General features: G+C 46.1%; 1 protein-coding gene across 8 annotated transcripts in view; it reads left to right on the plus strand.

The window, feature by feature from the left end:
- The first annotated feature begins 8,161 nt into the window (after positions 1 to 8,161).
- Positions 8,162 to 18,047, plus strand: part of SH3RF2 (SH3 domain containing ring finger 2) — a 140,084-nt gene continuing 130,198 nt past the window's right edge. For 2 of the 8 annotated variants that reach the window (XM_017341158.3, XM_070076260.1), the window contains exons 1-2: positions 8,162 to 8,450; positions 9,488 to 9,976. In XM_017341158.3, the coding sequence (XP_017196647.3) occupies positions 9,599 to 9,976 (378 nt within the window). In that variant the 5' untranslated portion in view covers positions 8,162 to 8,450; positions 9,488 to 9,598. Of the gene's footprint in view, positions 8,451 to 8,813; positions 8,981 to 9,487; positions 9,977 to 18,047 lie in introns of all 8 variants that reach the window. The other 6 variants (XM_017341159.3, XM_070076262.1, XM_070076261.1 and 3 more) reach the window with 6 other exon arrangements.

Here is an 18,047-nt window from a genome sequence, read left to right on the forward strand (position 1 = left end):
GATTCTTTCTAAGACGCACAGACAGAAACAGTAAGAGAGTGAAACAGAGGGAGAACTCCCATGCACTGGTTCACCCTCCCAAAATGCTCACGGTGGCAGGAACTGGGCTGCGTCCAGTGCAATCCAGATCTCTCACATCACCACTGTCTCCCAGAGCTGCATGAGCAAGATGCTGGAGTCAGAAGTGGAACTGGAACCCAAACTCAGGCACTCCAGTGTGGTTTGCAGGCATCTGAACTGAACTCCAAGGCCATTTTTTAATGGCTCTCTTATCCACTGTAATGCAGAGGCTATTAGGGTTATAGGATTTAATTCCCGCTGTTGTAAATGTAAATTATAATGATTTAAGCCATTTTAATTATTTTTAAAAAATATTATAGTAATATGCCTTCATTATAGAAAAATTAAAAATATACACAAGAAACAAGAAAAAATAAAAATCTACTAACAAGCACAGTGGCCAGAAATAACCACGGCTGACATTTTGGCATTTGTTCTTCTAGACTCAATATTGCATGTGTGCGTGTGTGTGTGCGTGTGTGTGTATGTGTGCATGTGTTATTTTTAAAGAACCTGGACTTATATGACTTAAAAGCTTCTATATTCATTTAATTCTGAATGTCTTTCATATCACTACACTTACATCTCAGTTGTGCAGGATATGCACATTACAGATTATATATATGGCATGTCCCACCATTTATTTACTCACTCCCCTATTTTTCTACCTTAATACTAAGTGGAACGAATTTGGGTACATAGGCCACATTAGTATAAATTCCTAGAGTGGTGTTTCAGTGCTAAGAGGTAAGGACTTAAGTGTAGAGCTTTGGCTCTATACTACCTTTTTTATTCTTTATTTGGAAATAATTATACACTCACAAGAGGCTGCAAAAATGATAGAGAAAAGTTCCATGCACCCTTCAACCATATTTTCCCAATGGTGCCCCTCTTAGGTAACTATAACACATTATTAAAAAAAAAAAAACTAGGAAGCTGACATTGGTCCAACGCAATTAACTAGACCACAAACCTTACTTGTATTTTACTCGCTGAGTTATATTGCCCAACATTAATACAATGGTCCTTCTTGCAATGTTGCCCTTGGAACGGAGTCCCTTCCAACCTTCGGTGAAGGAAAGAAGACAAATATGCTGCATTAGACTACTTTCACTTTTTGAAGAATCAAGAGGACAGAACACAAGGAAGAATCTCTCAGCAAATGCCAAGGTGGGCAAACCACCATTGACTGTGACACAGAAAGCAGGTAGATTTCTGTTCTCCTTGTGACTCCTCACATTTACCCCAGTGCCTTGCCTTTACCATACACTAGAGCGGTTTTCCAAAGCCTGGCATACCCACCCCCCAACCCCCGCACAAACTGAGTAACAGAATGAATCATTCCGTAAGAAAGTTACTCTTTTCATTGTCACTCTTCTGATTAGTCAGGGGAAAGACTCAGTTTAGGATAGTCTTTAACGCCACTCTGTCACTTGTTAATCCTGCTCTTCGACACAAATTGCTCAGATTTCAAATTGAGATGTAGGTATGCAACAGCATTTAACTGCAATTCAACTGTCTTTTATTGCTTTAATTAAATGTACATTTACTTTCACCTACAAAGTACAGCAAAGTGCATCATTTATGTGTTTTTTATAGTTCCTTTTAAAATAAAGTATTTCAATGAAAATTTCGACAATTTTTAATGTTCATTTATTTTCATCTGTTTGAAAGGCTGAGCAACACAGAGGCATGAGACAGAGACAGAGACAGAGATAGACAGAGAGAGGGGGAGAGAGAGAGAGAAGGGAGGGAGAACCTTCTATCTGCTAGTTCACTCCCAAAGCCAGAAGCCCCAAGCTGACATTTTTTTTTTCATTTATTTTTTTATTTTTTTTTATCTTTTATTTAATGAATATAAATTTCCAAAGTACGACTCATGGGTTACAATGGCTTCCCCCCCCATACCGTCCCTCCCACCCACAACCCTCCCCTTTCCCACTCCCTCTCCCCTTCCATTCACATCAAGATTCATTTTCGATTATCTTAATATACAGAAGATCCCAAGCTGACATTTTTAACAAGTATGTGACTATGGCAAAAGGAATAAAGATGGTGTGCAATGTATATCCATAGAAGATAAGTTTACATGTGTTATACAGCATTTTGGTCGTTAATGAGCTGACCGATGCCCTACCATGTTCCCTGAGTTCAGTTTAGGTAACCATGAGAACCATTTGGTTCCTGGTTCTTTTGAAATCTGCTTACAAAAAAATATATAAAAAGGGAAGAGCCCTACACTTATTAAGCACTTATTGTACACAATTTCTCAACTAACTTCTCAAAACAACCCAGTGAGGTACTATTAGTAACCTTATTTTATACATGAATAGTCCAAAGGAGAAAGGAGTGATTTGCCTATCTGATCTATCTAGTAACCAGCAGAGCTAAGGGTTCATCATGTCTGCTAGAGTCCAAAGCCATTTTCTTGACTGCTGGTTTAAACTGCTTCTCATTAAACTTAAGGATCATAAATCGTGTAACAAAAATTTACAATGGCTCTTCAGCCTTGCCAAGAGTTTGGTCACTTTCCTGTGGATCTGCTGGTGGTGTGAGGATATCCTAAAGTACCTTTCTCACCTGCTAACACCCCCAATTCCAGAGAAAATCCCAGTTGACTTCATCCTGGGCCTCATCTTTCAGACAGAATGTCTGCTGGCCACTCAACCCCTGCTATTCTGCTTTCCCTCACAGCCCACGGTTGGAAAGATGCCGTCTGCTCTTTAACAGACCCAAACGTTTCCTGGTATCATCAGAAAATGAAATCACAAGGGCACCATGTCATGGAAACAGATAATACAGCTCCATTTAAATATTTAAAACATGTGTCTGTTATTATAGCAGGTTCTCAGGGAAGAGAGCAAAGTACCAGCGTCTCCACCAACAAGACAAACTTCATGACCTAAAGCTCTAATGCTTTTGATTTCCAACGACCTGAGCTCCTTTGGTTTACAAATAACTAATTTTATGGGAGATTCTGAGATCATCAAAGGGTTAAGAGTCCAAAAAAAGCACATCTCCAAAATTACTCTTTCAATAAATACATAAGTGTGATCAACAAAAATTATAAGTACCCTAGCTTTGTGGTTTAATTTCAAATTTCAGAGTAGCTGTCTCAGCTTGAGACAAAGCTTGTTCCCTACAAGGTTATTTGAGAGCAAGAGTTAGGGACAGAGGAATGAAACAGGGAATGAAAGCTTACATAAGAATGCACTGTTGTATTAGCCAGCCAATGGGTGAATGATATTCATCCCACCCAACCTTCTGAAGTGCCTTATGAAATCTCAGGATTGCCTGCCCCGAAAGATGAACACAGGAAGCATTAATCCACAAACCCTCATAAATGAAAAATGGTCTACACTCTGAATCATCCATGTGTAGGTACAGAGCAAGTTCCCATGGACCCATGGACAGTTCACATTATAGCATCAGAGAAGCTCTGGGGCAGGAGGCAAGAGGCACACAGCAGGGTCTTCAGGAGAAACACTGCCAGGTTGTATCCACCTATTCCTGGTAAAACTTCATAATTTAAGACAGAGGTAGAACTGAGAACATTCAAGGTGGTAACCAAGGTGTCCCATATACAACCATTGTCAATAGTTTGCTGTAACCTAAGAATAACATTCCTTCTTCATTCATGAACCCATTCAACAGATGTTTACTGAGCATCAACCCCATGCCAGTCACTGTGTCAGATACGGGGACTAGAACAGTGACAAGAAACGTTAAGTTCCTTGCTCTCTGTGCTTGGCAGTCTGTTGGGGGAATCAGCATTAAATAAAACATGATAACATAATTACTGAATTATAATAGTGGTAACTGTTAAGGAGAAGTGTAGTACAAAAAAAGTTCTGCAGAGTGTATAAAGGAAAGTTTCTCTGAGAAAGTAGTATTTAAGCTCAAATTTGAAACAGAGTATGTACAAAACAAAGGTAGGGGGTGGGCATTTGGTTTGGTGGTTAAGATGCTGGTTGAGAGGCCCACATCCCGTATCAGAGTGCCTGGGTTCAAGCCCTAGGTTCCATCCCTGATTTCAACTTCCTGAATATGGGAGACTGATGAAGTTTCCATCTCTTAGCTTTGATCTAGTCCAGTCTCTTTCATCATGGATATTTGGAGAGTATACTAGTGTATGAGATTTCATTCTCTCTGTCTCTCTCTCTCCCCCATCCCTTACTCTTAAATAACTATTTAAAAGGGGGGGGGGGGACGGAGGAGGAAGTTAGTAACTAGGAAGTGTGTTGCAGACAGAAGAGCAAGAACAAGTATCCTATGGCAGAAAATGTAACTGCCCTAAGAAAGAAGAGAAGCAGCCAATGGGTCTGAACTAGGGTGCGTGAGTGGAGGTGTGGGTATAAGCGAAGGCAAGGGAGGCACGTATAAGACACAATGTGAGGGCCAGTGCTGTGGTACAGCAGGTTAAACTGCCGTCTGCAGGCTGGTATCCCACATGGGCACCAGTTTGAGTTCCGGCTGTTCCACTACTGATCCAGCTCCCTGCTAATGCACCTGAGAAATGAGCAGAAGATGGCCCAACTGTTTGGGCTCCTGCACCCATGTGAGAGACCTGAAGGAGGCTTCTGGCTCCTGGCTCCTGGCTCCTGGCTCCTGGCTCCTGGCTTCAGCCTGGCCCAGCCTCAGCTGTTGCAACCATTTAGGGAGTGAACCAGCAGATGGAAGATTTTTCTCTCTCTCCTCTCTCTCTCTCTTTCTGTGACCTATAAATAAATAAAATAAACCTTTAAAAAAAAGACACAATGTACAGGACCTGATAGGTCAGAAAAAAGATTTATATTTTATCCTAAGACCATTAGGAACCAACTTGAGGGTTTTAATGTGGAAACAATATGATCAGATTCTTTTTTTGTTTGTTTTTTAAGAAAATCAAAATGTGCTATAAACACAAACAGCAGAAGCTCCTAAATATCACACTAATATTTAAAATAAGCACAGCCTATGATTCTCATATAACAGAGGGGAATGGGGCAGCCTAGGCAAGGCATACAGAGCGCACCTTTTTGTTTGTTGATAAAGACTGAATGTTCATCTGATTTGACGCCAAGGTAGCATTTGGGTAAGCTGGGACAAAATCCCCATTTAAAACTCTTCCTCTTCTCCAAAAGCTTCAAAAGAAATTTCTTCCTCAAGACTAGCCTTCTCTGTGGGTGGTGTTGTGGACACCTGCAGCGCGAGGTTTGAGAGGTGCCAAAGGACCACTCCTCTTGTTCATTTGAAACTTTCTCTGGCCCCCAATAGTGCTTGAAATTTTACCACAGTAACTATCAGACTTCACTTTTAGCTGCCTGGAAAACTAGCAAAGAGTCCCCTACCAGGTGCATGCTGCCTTCCTGGGTCTGAGCTGGGTTGCTTTCATTTGCTCAGGGATAGGAGGAATCAAAGCTGTTTTAGACCAGAGACCATGCAGGAGCATGAAGGGCCCGAGACTGGGCAGACTGCAGAACGAGATGCTCAGAGAAGCCCAGTCTCCTGCTCTGACTTCATTTTGTCTTGAGGTGGCAACAGGATCAGTTGAGCTCTATGCTATGGTATATGTATAAACACATGTGGATTCATACAGCACACACACGGGTATACTTACGGCATGTACGTAACTTCCTAACATGAACACTGCTGACGATAAGAACACATTAGTATGGCCTTAGTGATCCCGTGGCTTGGATCACAAGTTTTGTAAGCTGGAGAAAGTTACTGCAGGGCCAGGCAGAGGCCAGGAGCCAGAAATCAATCCAGGCCTCCCACATGGGTACTGTAGACCCAAGTACTTGAGCTATTACCCACTGCCTCCCAGGGTGCACAGCAGCAGGAAGCTGGACTGAAAGTGGAGCTGGGACTTGAACACAGGTTTGTGGGTTCCCTCGTGCAGTCTGATTACTGTACCAAACACCTGCCTCCAGCTAATCTGTTTAAAGATTTAGCACTCACTGATCTGTAGCATACAACAAGTGCTCCCTAAATTTGCAACAAAATGGAGGAATCTGGAAAACATCATGCTGAGTGAATTAAGCCAGTCCCAAAGGGGCAAATATCATATGTTCTCCCTGATCGGTGACAACTAACCAAGCACCAAAGGGGAAACCTGTTGAAGTGAAAGGACACTATGAGAAACAGTGACTTGATCAGCCCTTGTCCTGACTGTTGATGTACAATGTAATACTTTATCCCTTTTAGTAATTTTTTTTGTTCTAGTTAATACTATTGGTTGAACTCTGTAATTAACAAACAATTATTCTTAGGTGTTTAAATTTAATTGAAAAGTGATTCCTGTTAAATATAAGAGTGGGAATAAGAGAGGGAGGAGATATACAATTTGAGACATGCTCAATCGGACTTGCCCCAAATGGTGGAGTTAGAAATGTGCCAGGGGATTCCAATACAATCCCATCAAGGTTGCATGTACCAATGCCATCTCACTAGTCCAAGTGATCAATTTCTGTTCACAATTGATCACACTGATAGGTCTAAGAGTAAAAGGGATCACAAGAATAAGACTAGTGTCTGCAAATAGATAGATAGAATTAAAAAGGAGAGAGCACTCCAACATGGGAAGAGGGATACACAGCAGACTCATAGAATGGCAGATGTCCTAAACAGCACTTTGTCCTCAGAATTGGCCCTTAATGCATTTGGATCTGACTGAAGAGCCTGTGAGAGTATTTTAGGCATGGAAAGCCAAGACACTCTGGAAAAAAAAAAAAAAAAAAAAAAAAACCTAAATGAAAGGTCTCTGTGAGTGAGATCCCAGTAGAAAGAACGGGCCATCGAAGAAGGAGGTACCTTTCTCTGAAGGGAGGAGAGAACTTCCACTTTACTATGACCTTGTCTGAATAAGATCGAAGTCGGAGAACTCAAGAGGCTTCCATAGCCTTGGCAACTCATGACTAGAGCCTAGGGAGATTACTGACGCCATAAACAAGAGTGTCAAATTGTTAAGTCAACAACAGGAGTCACTGTGTACTTACTCCTCATGTGGGATCTCTGTCCTTAATGTGCTGTCCAATGTGAATTAATGCTATAACTAGTACTGAAACAGTATTTTACACTTTATGTTCGGTGTGGGTGCAAACTGATGAAATCTTTATTTAATATATACTAAATCGATCTTCTGTATATAAAGATAATTGAAAATGAATCTTGATGTGAATGGAAGGGGACAGGGAGTGGGAAAGGGGAGGGTTGCGGGTGGGAGGGAAGTTATGGGGGAGGGGAGCCATTGTAATCCATAAACTGTAGTTTGGAAATTTATATTTACTAAATAAAAGTTAAAAAATAAAATAAAATAAAAAACGTCACTGTGATTACGTGTATGTGCATTCTTGTGCAAGCTTGTGTGTATATGCGCATGGAGGCACAGTCCTGGCTGTGTAAGGGAGATGGAGCATGTTTGGGGGGGGGGGGAGGAGAGAAGATGTTGCCAACCCTGCAGCAGCAGCCCCAGCTCTGTGGCCTTGCCAAGGGTGAGGGGACCACCGGGTGGCTCACCCAGGAGCAGGGCTCAGCTTTGACAAGTGGGCGATAGCAATGGACAGCAAAGGGTCTCAGACTCCAAGGGCTTCCTATGGGCACAGAATCAAGAGCGGAAATTCTTAAACATTCATTGATTTATTTGAAAGAGAAAAGATGAGAGATATTCCATCCACTGGTTCACTACTCATATGGTCTCAATGGCCAAAGCAAAGAGCTAAGAACTCCATTCGGGTCTCCTGCATGGGTGCAGGGGCTCAATTACCTGAGTCACCTTCCCCTGCTTTTACAGGCACACTAGTAGGGCGCTGGATCAGAAGTGGAGCAGCCAGGACACGAACCCGTATCCATATAGGATGCTGGCCTCGCAGGTAGTCACTTAACCTATTGAGCCATGCCAGCCCCTGGCTAGCACTTAAAAGGAGCTGTTTCTTCCAAGTGTCTGGCTTGTCTTTGTTATCATAGTTATGATGAAAGAGTTTGACCTTCTCAGGAAATCCTCAAAAAGCTGTAAGATAAACACAATCACCTCGGGATCTTTGTAACTGATCTGGCTTCCACTTCTTGTAAAGGAGAAAAAGGGAGAGTTGAGAACACACACTCTCTGAGTGCTTGGTCTTGGGGCCTGGATTCTGTTTTGCCAGGAATGGATTCAGCACCAGTCAACTCCCAGGAGAGGGGTGGTGCAGGTAGGCAGCCGCCCGGCGGCGAAAGCGTTAACAGCGCCTGGTAAGGCGAGCCCTAGAAGTGAGTAACACTCGGAGTCCTCAAAGTTTTCCGAGCGGTGGCCGCTGGCGACTGCAGCCGCACCGGGCGGAAAGGAAAGGAAGCCGGCCGGCCGGAGGGAGCGCACCCCTGCGCAGCGGAGGAGGGGGCCGCGTGGGCCCAGCCCAGGTTCCCGGCGCAAGGTTAGTGAGCGGCCCCGCGCCTTCCCCGGCGCCGCGCCCGCCCCGCGCAGAGGAGTCCCGGGGAGCCGCCGCGGCGCCGCCTCTCCCCTGCGCCTGTCACGTCCGCCTGCTGACGGCGGGGGGCCACCGGCCCGCCTGCCCAACCTCGCCCTCGGCGTCCCCCCCAAGCCCTGGGACGCAGAAGGGCAGCCCCCTTGTCCTCCCGGAGACTGCCCTACACTGCAGACCCCTTTGCAGATTTCAGAAAGGAAGCTGTTTCTGGATCAGGGATTATTTGAAGAACAACTCCCTACCCACCCACACCCACACCCACACCCACACCGCACACCACACACCCCTACCTGCCTGTCTTGGTTTGAACAGGCTGTGGCCACAACCCGGAATTCTCTCTGCCTTACTTGGAACTGACTAACTCAACAGGCTGCAGGGCTTTGCCTTGTAGGAGGAAGATTGTGGCTGAGGCTGAAAAAAAAAAAAAAAAGAAGAAGAAGAAAGGAAAATGCTTCCAAGTTCCCTGCCCTGTAGCTAAGGTGAAACATTTTTTTTTTTTTTTTTTTTTGCGAACGGGTTTTAGTAGAAATGGCTCTTACTTTGCTAGAACGAAATGGAGGGAGGGGAAGGAAGGTGGCGGTTATACTGTGAAGGAAATAATTCTACATCCACATGAGATTCAGATAACCCGACCTGCCTACACTCTGCGTGTGATGCAAACGTAGAAGGAGGCAAAGCGCAGAGATGGGTGATTATCCAGTGCTCTCCCCAGGCAGGGGTAAGGCCAGCAAAAGGGAGCCGGCGACCACTTCAGCAGGCCAGAGAGTCCCTGAGCAGTCTCTGCCCAATCGCTCCCTCTGATCCTCGCAGCAGGCAGGAGCTGAGGCTTCCACCTGCTAGCGCTGAATCAGAATGAGTCATTTGGAACTTGGGTGCCTGAACAAAGTACTTGCAAACTCCCTTGTGAAACACTGCCTTCACGTAGGTGGGATAGGCCTCCAAGTGCAGTCACAGCTTTTCCCTCTCTCCCTGTCTCCTTCCAACAGGCAGGAATTCTGCCGCTCGCCAGAGACTCGCAAGCTGTGCCAACCTTGGCTGAGCCAACCCGGTGATGTGGACCCTGCTCCTCCACGTGGGGACTGGAGTTTGGAAATAAAATGGATGATTTGACCTTGCTTGATCTGCTGGAGTGCCCTGTGTGCTTTGAGAAGCTCGATGTCACGGCCAAGGTTCTTCCTTGCCAGCACACCTTCTGCAAACCATGTCTGCAGAGGATTTTCAAGGCGCACAAGGAGCTGCGGTGCCCCGAATGCAGGACCCTGGTGCTGTGCAGCATCGAGGCGCTGCCGGCCAACCTGCTGCTCGTGCGTCTTCTGGATAGCGTGCGCTCGGGGCAGAGCTTCGGGAGAAGGGGCTCCATCCGCAGGCCCGGCACGCTGACCCTACAGGACAGCAGGAAAGGCAGGACCAATGCCAGAAGTCTGCAGGCTAGCCCTTTCCACCTGGTGCCCAGTGTCAGAATCCACATGGATGGGGTAAGAAAGATCTCATTTGTTGATGTCACCCGCTAGAGGCTGGACTGTGTATGCTGGGTGCAGGGATTGCGAACGTACTTAGAGTTAACATTTCCCCTGGGATAAGTTTGTGTAGGCAGTGATCACTTGACTGAAACGTGGTAGAATCCTGAGCCTATCTAATCTATTGCAGCCTTCACCTGAGAGGAGTCGAAGCCTCCTCAGTTGTCTGTGCTTCTTGTTCAGAAGGTCATAGGCAAGGGAAACCTGTTAGATTGTACTTCGGGTCTCTCCCTTCCGTTTGGAGGGCATGGGAAATGCAGGAAGGATGGGAAAAAGAGGAAAACAAATCCAATTCCTTGTTGCTTTTGAGATCCCTGAGGAGTTTCCAAATATCAGGGTTTGCCTTAACTTTACCCAAATCCATCTTTCCATGCCCTGCTGTACAAAGCTATTATGAAAATGCTCATTCATGACCTGTTTGAGGCTATCAAGGTACTTGGTGCCTGAGAGTGCAGGAGGGAAGCGTCTATGTGGGTGGACCGATTAACTGCAATTAATAGCTGGGCTGTGAAATCTAACAGTTGTGCACAGGATACCTGCAGAAGTGTCTCACTTTACAAAGTGAATAATACATGCAAAAAACTACACGCCTCGGGCCAGCACCACGGCTCACTAGGCTAATCCTCCACCTGCAGTGCCGGCACCCCGGGTTCTAGTCCTGGTTGGGGTGCCGGTTCTGTCCTGGTTGCTCCTCTTTCAGTCCAGCTCTCTGCTGTAGCCCAGGAAGGCAGTGGAGGATGGCCCAAGTGCTTGGGCTCTGCACCCACATGGGAGACCAAGAGGAAGTACCTGGCTCCTGGCTTCTAGATCGGTGTAGCACACCGGCCTTAGCGGCCATTTAGGGGGTGGACCAACGGAAGGAAGACCTTGCTCTCTGTCTCTCTCTCTTTGTCTAACTCTGCCTGTCAAAAAAAAACAAAAACAAAAACCAACTACACACCAGGGCTGCAATGAAACAGACCCGGTCCAGCTACATGGGAAATCCCTCAGGGCTGTTTTTCCTGTCTGGAAGCTGCAGATCCCTCTGGCCACCGTGCGGGCACAGCCCGAGGACTCTGTGTGTTTTAGCCTTGGTGTGGGATGCTCTGTGGGAAGGACGTGGCCCTGGTGAGTCGAACAGGGTGATTTGCACTGTCACAATTGGAGCTGGCATGTCAAAGCGGACACAGAAAGCCACAGCGTGAGTGACTGGCTATGCAGAAAGGCAGTGCTGCGTTCTGGAAGTCTAGAGCAAGCTTTTCTACCCGCAGCAGAGTCCCTGCCGTGAACAATAATAGGTGGTGGGAGGGTCCTGCCTGGGACCCCTGCCCCCAGCTCAGGGGAAGAGGCTCATGATGTGTATTCAGAACAATTTGCTGGAGCTGTGCCTCCGGAGCTCGCCCTCCCTGGGGCCGTGCACCTTTCAGCCACGCTTGGGGTGGAGGCCTGTGTGAACTTCCGAAGGCAAGAGCAGTTTGCTGCAGATTTTCATTGCCACTGTGCTTGTGCGCTTGTGCACTTGTGCGTGTGAACACATTCCAGAAAGGGGCCTGGCCCTCCTCTTTGAGCACCTCCATTAGCCCTGGTCTTGTCATCAATCAGAACCCACAGGCCTGGAAAAGGTGGAGCGGGCGTGGAGGAGCCAACTTTTCTCAAATATGCCTTGTTTATAGAGAAAAGTACTCTGTCTCTGGGTAGCAACCCCCCTGGAATTCCTCAGGCCCAGCAACCTCTCCGCCCCCACTCTGCAGCAGTCCGGCTGGCTTGTCTCTCAGTGGAGCGTCATCACTCACTCAGTAAACGTTCCCAGACCGGGAGGGCGTGGCCCCATATTGGCCTTGCACCTTTTTGTTCAGGTTTTCATTTTTGCCATGTGGTTTGTGTGGCCAAGAAAAGGTAGCACTGAAGGGAGCCATGGCGCCCAAGATGGTGAACCAAAGAGGATTCCCAGGGCCCTCGTGGAGCGTGGAATCAATTTGAGAGCGGCTCGCATGTAAGAGACATCCATCAAAATATTGGGTATCTCTGGAACTCTTGCACGGAGACTTGTAACACCAGACTAAGGTTTGTAACGTGTCTGTGCTCACCTGCCAAGCTGCTCTGGCCCAGTCCCGTCATGAGGCTGAAACAGAACCAACGTCTCCTGTGTTCAGGCTGGGCCTGTCAGTACAGACACGGCTGCAGAGCCGAGCCGGCACCCTGTTTCCTTCATTTCCCGAGCTTTCCTTTCTGGATGGGGCTTATCTCGTCCGCCTTGCCTCTCTCAGAGAAGCCCATCCCTGCATGTGAATACGGCTGGCACCCTATAACCTGTCTCTCCTCCCCAGAATACAAACATGGAAGTTGAAAGCAACCATGCTTCCCACAAAAGAGAACTGAGGATTTCCTGATACCACACTCCACTCTGTTGTGCTGGACAGAGGAGGGGAACTGCAACCTTAGTCTAACCTTCCTGAGTTACTTGCTCTCTCTGCCTCCGTCCGTGCAGTCTAGTCAGCAGCTAATAACATTTGTCCCCTACCTCCTGCAGGACAGTGTGAAAATTATCTTTGCAGATACTCACATTGCCCTGGAAAACATCTGCTAGGCAAATGCAAAGCATCATCATTAGCACGGATGTCAACTTGCTGCACAGCTCTAGGCAGCCCGCTGAAGTTTGCTGGGTCTCAATTTAAAATTCTGTAAAATGGGAAAATATATTATAAAAGCAGAGAGCTACTATGAGATGTAACTAATTAGTGTTTGCAAGGCACCTTGAGAGCCTTAGATGAAAGGCATTTGGAAGATGATTATCATAGTAAACATTATTATTGACTGGATATTGTGCCCTGCCATGCATGAGGCATTCTATAAAACCCAGGAGGAGTTACAGCCCTTGAAGGAGAGTAGAACAGGTATTATTATTGTACTTGATTTGACGATGAGTCCACACCAGGGTAAAACTATGCATAAAGTACTCCCCTAAGAGGGCATAAATCACCTGTTGTCACAGGGTAGCATTTTGTAAAACACCTCTTGCAGTGGACTCACTGATAACCTGGCACTTGGAAAGAGTTCATTTAACTTCTGTTCACGAGCTTTTCACGCCCAAAGCCTATTCTGCTCTCCTAGGCTCCTTTCAAAAAACAAGCTCATCAGGATCTTTTTGTTGGCACCAAGAGGCCTGATGTGTCTTGTACCAGCCAGTATGCTAGGGTGGAACCAACAGTCACACCTCATGGTGCAGCCCAAGAGAGAGAAAAATTAGCCCATTGTGCCTACACATTTGGTACCCTCCCAAGCTGATTGTGTAAAAAGAAAACTTGAGAAACAACTGTAGGTTTTTACAGCATGCGATTATTTCAAACCAACAGGCAGCATCCACAAGGCCCTGGAAAGTCCCTGCTGGTGCAGATCAAATCAAATCACAGGTCCTTCTTCCCTCCCTTTACGAAGTCAACCCAGAGGAACCACATGAGCTTTTGAAGCTTCCGAGTCCCTGATGTGAATTAGGATGGGCCAGAAAGGGGAGAATTTGGGGGCTTCTGCCTGAGACATGTCCAAATGCTGATTCTGCCCCTCAATAGATGTGCAGTTTGCGTGAGTCACTTCAACCTCGGGGCCTCCAGCTCTCCAACTGCAAAGTGAAGATAATAGGAGGACCCACCTCAGAGGGCTGTTGTGGGCAATGAATGAGATGATTCATGCCAATTAGCACGTTGACTGGCTTCTATTAAGTGCTCAATAAATGTTAGCTGTGATTGTTATTGAAGTGACTCAAGACTTTCTACTCTAAATTCCATGCCCTCTTTTACCCCCTTGTTAATTGAGTGCCATTCAGAGATGGTCCTGAGGTTCCTGATTTCTGCCAGGTTTTGTTTGCCTCCAAAAGATCTGTGGCCATGATTCCAACGTGGACTTCTTCCCAGCATACACTGGCTGCACTGCTCCCTTCTGGGACCCTTAGGGAGCTGTGAGTCAATTCTAGGAGAAAACTCCCTAATGAACATCACTGCTCCAAAGACCAAGTTCAAAGGAAAAGCACACAGAGGGGAAGAGCCTGGTCCACTCCCCCAGCATCATCAATTCTTCAATAACTATTATGTCTGTTCTTCTTCCCCTGCTTCTCAGTCTCTTCCCCCGCACAAATGTTGCCACCTTGGGTCTTGCCAGGCTGGACTTTGTCCTTTCGTTGTGAAGCATTGAGCCGATCACACACATTCCTGTCTTCCTCGCCCTGTGCAGGGAGAACACACCTGCCACCTCCAGCACACAGACCAGGTGGCTCCGTCCTAGAAACAGTTTCAGCTGATGTTGCAAGCAAGCGAGGAGATGAAAAACGAGGTCAGAAAGCACATCAGGGACTAGAGGTGGGGTGGAAAGCAGAAGGCCGGCCACCCAGCCCCGTCCCTGGTCTCAGATGTGTCCTCTGGCGGAGCTGTCACACAGATGGCGGTTTTGCTAAATTTGCAAGGGGATCAGAATCAACCCAGGCCCCTGAAAACAGCAGGCAGGTGCCACCTGAGTTAGGCACTAGGTGGCAGGTGGAGGAGGACGTGAAGGGAGAGACCAAGGGTGAGAAGTCAGGAAACACAGATGGTTCTCTGGATTCACCAACCTTTGCAAACATTGTTAAAACCACATGGTCCCAAATTGGCACTGCCCCCAGCCTCTCTCTGCACATCCTTCCTGGTTATAATCCCTCTTTTGTTATGCACTGCATTGTTTAAGGATTTAAGGTTTTGTTATATACTGCATTGTTTAAGGATCAAATGGCCCTGGGTTTGTACTGGGATTTGATCACTTGGTAGCTGTGCAGCCTTAGGCAAGTCACTGGACTTCTCTGATCCTCAGTTTCTATATCTGTATAATAGAGATAATAATGGTGTACATAGATCATAAGGCTATTGTGAGGTTAAATGAGACATAAACAGAACTTAGCAAATGTGTCTGGACATAATAGGTGTTACTAAGTGCTGGCAACAGTAAATAATACAACTGTAACAAGAGAAGAAACAGCCTAGGACAATGGAGGTCTCTGCATGCACACACAAACATACAAAAGACCCCCATGAAAAACTTAGTCAAAGGGGACTTAAGGGATGAGCAAAAGGAAAGAGGCTTCTCAGGAACACCAAATGATGGTGATGGAAAACAGAGCAGTGGTTGCCCGGGGTTATGGGTCAGGGAGAGCCCGACTGTATAGGATCAGCCTGAGATACTTCATGGGAGGACAGGACTAATCTGTGTCCTGATCGTGATGATTCTAAATGAATCTGTACATATGTTAAAATTCATGGAAACACACCATGAGGAAAAAAGGCAATTTTACTGTATGATAATTTTTAAAATGTGTATTTATTTATTTATTAAGGCAGAGTTACAGAGAGAGGGAGAGATGAGAGAGCCAGCAAGGGAGATTCCATCCACTGATTTGCCACCCACATGACCACAATGGCCGGGGCTGGGCCAGGAACTTGGACTTCCTCTGTGTGTCCCAGACAGGAGGCATGCTCCCAAGCGCTTTGGCCATCTTCTGTGGCTTTCCTAGGCACAGTATCAAGGAGCTGGATTGGAAGTGGAATGGCCGGGACTCAAACTGGCACTCATATTGGTTGCTAGCATCGCAGGGAACAGCTTAACACACTGCACCACAACATTGGCCCCTGTATATCAATTTTAAAAATAATACTGGGATGGACACTGTGGTGCCACTAGGGTTTAAGCTGCTGCTTAAGACACATCCCATTTTGGAGTGGCAGGTCAAGTCCTGGCTGCTCCATCTACAATCTGCCTTCTGGCCAATGAATCCTGGTAGGCAGTGGATGACGGCTCAGTACTTGCATTCCAGCTACCCAAGAGGGAGACCTGGATGGAAGTCCTCACAACTGGCTTCACCCTGGCCCAGCCTTGGCTATGGCACTCTGCCTTTCAAACAGATAAAAATAAACTTTTTAATTAAGAATAATATTGAAAAAAAAAAAAAAGGAAAGGGAGTGCTTGTCTTTGGTTTGGTTGGTTGGTTGGTTTTTGTCTCTGCCTGATTCGCACTTGGATCACTCTGACTTCTTTTCATCTCTGTATGTATTGGGTCAGTGCTACTTCTAGGAAGGATTCTGGCATCATCCCTGCAGGTGGGCTCCTCCCTACTTTAGGGAGCTCATCTGTCACCTGCTTCAATTGTCTCATCAGTTAAAGGTGTCTGGACAAACAGTGGACAAACACAACAGCTCGGTCCCCATGGGAGGGCCTGAGCTGAGGTCAATGGGTGGAGCCTGAGGTTTTCCTTACTCAACCTCAATTACCCACGACCTGCACTGGGTGCATGTCACCTAAGGGATTAGCCAGCACATATTTTGGTGCTGTTTTCATTTGCTTTTAGGAAAGGTCGCCCACCCACGTATCCCGCCACACTATAAATTGCAGCCCTTGACTTCTGAAGAGCAGCCTGATCTGGCCCATTCAGGTGTCATGACATCACTGCGGGTTTCACTGGCACCGGCTCAAAGACAACTCTAGGCACTTTTTTCTCCTCTCTTTCTCATTCGTTTTATTCATGCGCACGCCTTAGAGCAGCCTTCTGCAAGGCGTATTCCGCAAGCTCTAAATGGAAGTTCTGTACAGCTCCAAGGTCAAATCTGAAGTTAAAGCTAAACATTTTTTTCTTTGCTGCAGGACACTTCAGAATTTTTAGCATGCTAATGGATTGTGAATCTGTCCATGGGAGATTATACTAAGAAACTTTCACCGAATTCCTGCGACATTGGCACCCCCTCTCCTCCCTTAGTAATATTAATTGTCCATGGAACAAATTTTGGGAAATACTGCCTCAGACTTAAGGTGCTTAGTCATAATGCAAAAGATACTTTTAGAAAGCTGCTTGAAATGCACTATCACCTCTCTCTGCAGTATTTTTCTAGTTCCTACTAGTTTCCAGCTATAGGCACTGGGACAACCCACACAGCAACGTAGATTCTCACCTTCCCAGTGCTTACTGTCAGATGGAAAAACACCAATGCTGACTGATTGGTAACCCATATAGTCAGCTTACCTGTCTACACATACACATACACAAACACATGTGTGTGCATGAGGGACATTGGTACCCATTTTAAGACATTATCCAGTAGAAGATGTATTGTCTGGTTAGTTATAGATAACAAAGGAAAACAGACACGCTACTGTGTTAGATGCTCACCATAAAATGCATCCAATTTTAGAAATGATAAGGTGTAAAAAAATGAGTGTCTTTCTCAAGAGTACATGTTATCTTATTCTTTTATATAAGATTCTAGAAGCAATCAAACTATAAACAGTAGTGATTTGGCGAGTAATGAGAATGTTTTATGGATGGTATATAGGGTTTTCAAAATGCATCAAAGTGGACACTTGAAATGGGTGTATTTTATGTGTAAAATTTTTAAAAAGATGCATTTAATTATTTATTTATTTGAGAGATAGAGTTACAGAGAGAGAGAGAGAGAGAGAGAGAGAGAGAGAAGGAGAGATAGAGAAAAAGGTCCTTCATCCACTGGTTCACTGCCCAAAGGCCAGAACGGCCAGGAGCCAGAAGCTTCTTCCAGGTCTCCTAAATGGATGCAGGGGCCCAAGCACTTGGGTTATCTTCCAACACTTTCCCAGGCCATAAGCAGAGAGTTAGACCAGAAGAGGAGCAGCCGGGACATGGACCAGTGCCCATATGGGATGCCTGGCGCCACAGAGTAGGCTTAGCCTACTAAGCCACAGCATCAGCCCCTTTGTGTGTAAATTGCAACCCAATGAAGCTGTGTGGTTTTAAGATTTTATTTATTTACTTATTTGAAAGGCAGAGTGACACAGAGACAGACAAACAGATACAGACAAAGAGAGATCTTCTGTATGCTAGTTCACTCCCCTTATAGCTACAATAGTCAGTACTGAGCCAGGATGAAGCCAGGACCCAGGAACTCCAGTCGGGTCTCCCATATGGGTGGCAGGGACCTAAGCACCTGGGCCATCTTCCACTGCTTTCCCAGGAGCATTAGCAGGGAGCTGGATCAGAAGAAGGGCAGCTAGGACTTGAACCAACACT

This window comes from Oryctolagus cuniculus, chromosome 6 (assembly GCF_964237555.1).
Source record: "Oryctolagus cuniculus chromosome 6, mOryCun1.1, whole genome shotgun sequence".
Lineage (NCBI taxonomy): Eukaryota > Metazoa > Chordata > Mammalia > Lagomorpha > Leporidae > Oryctolagus > Oryctolagus cuniculus.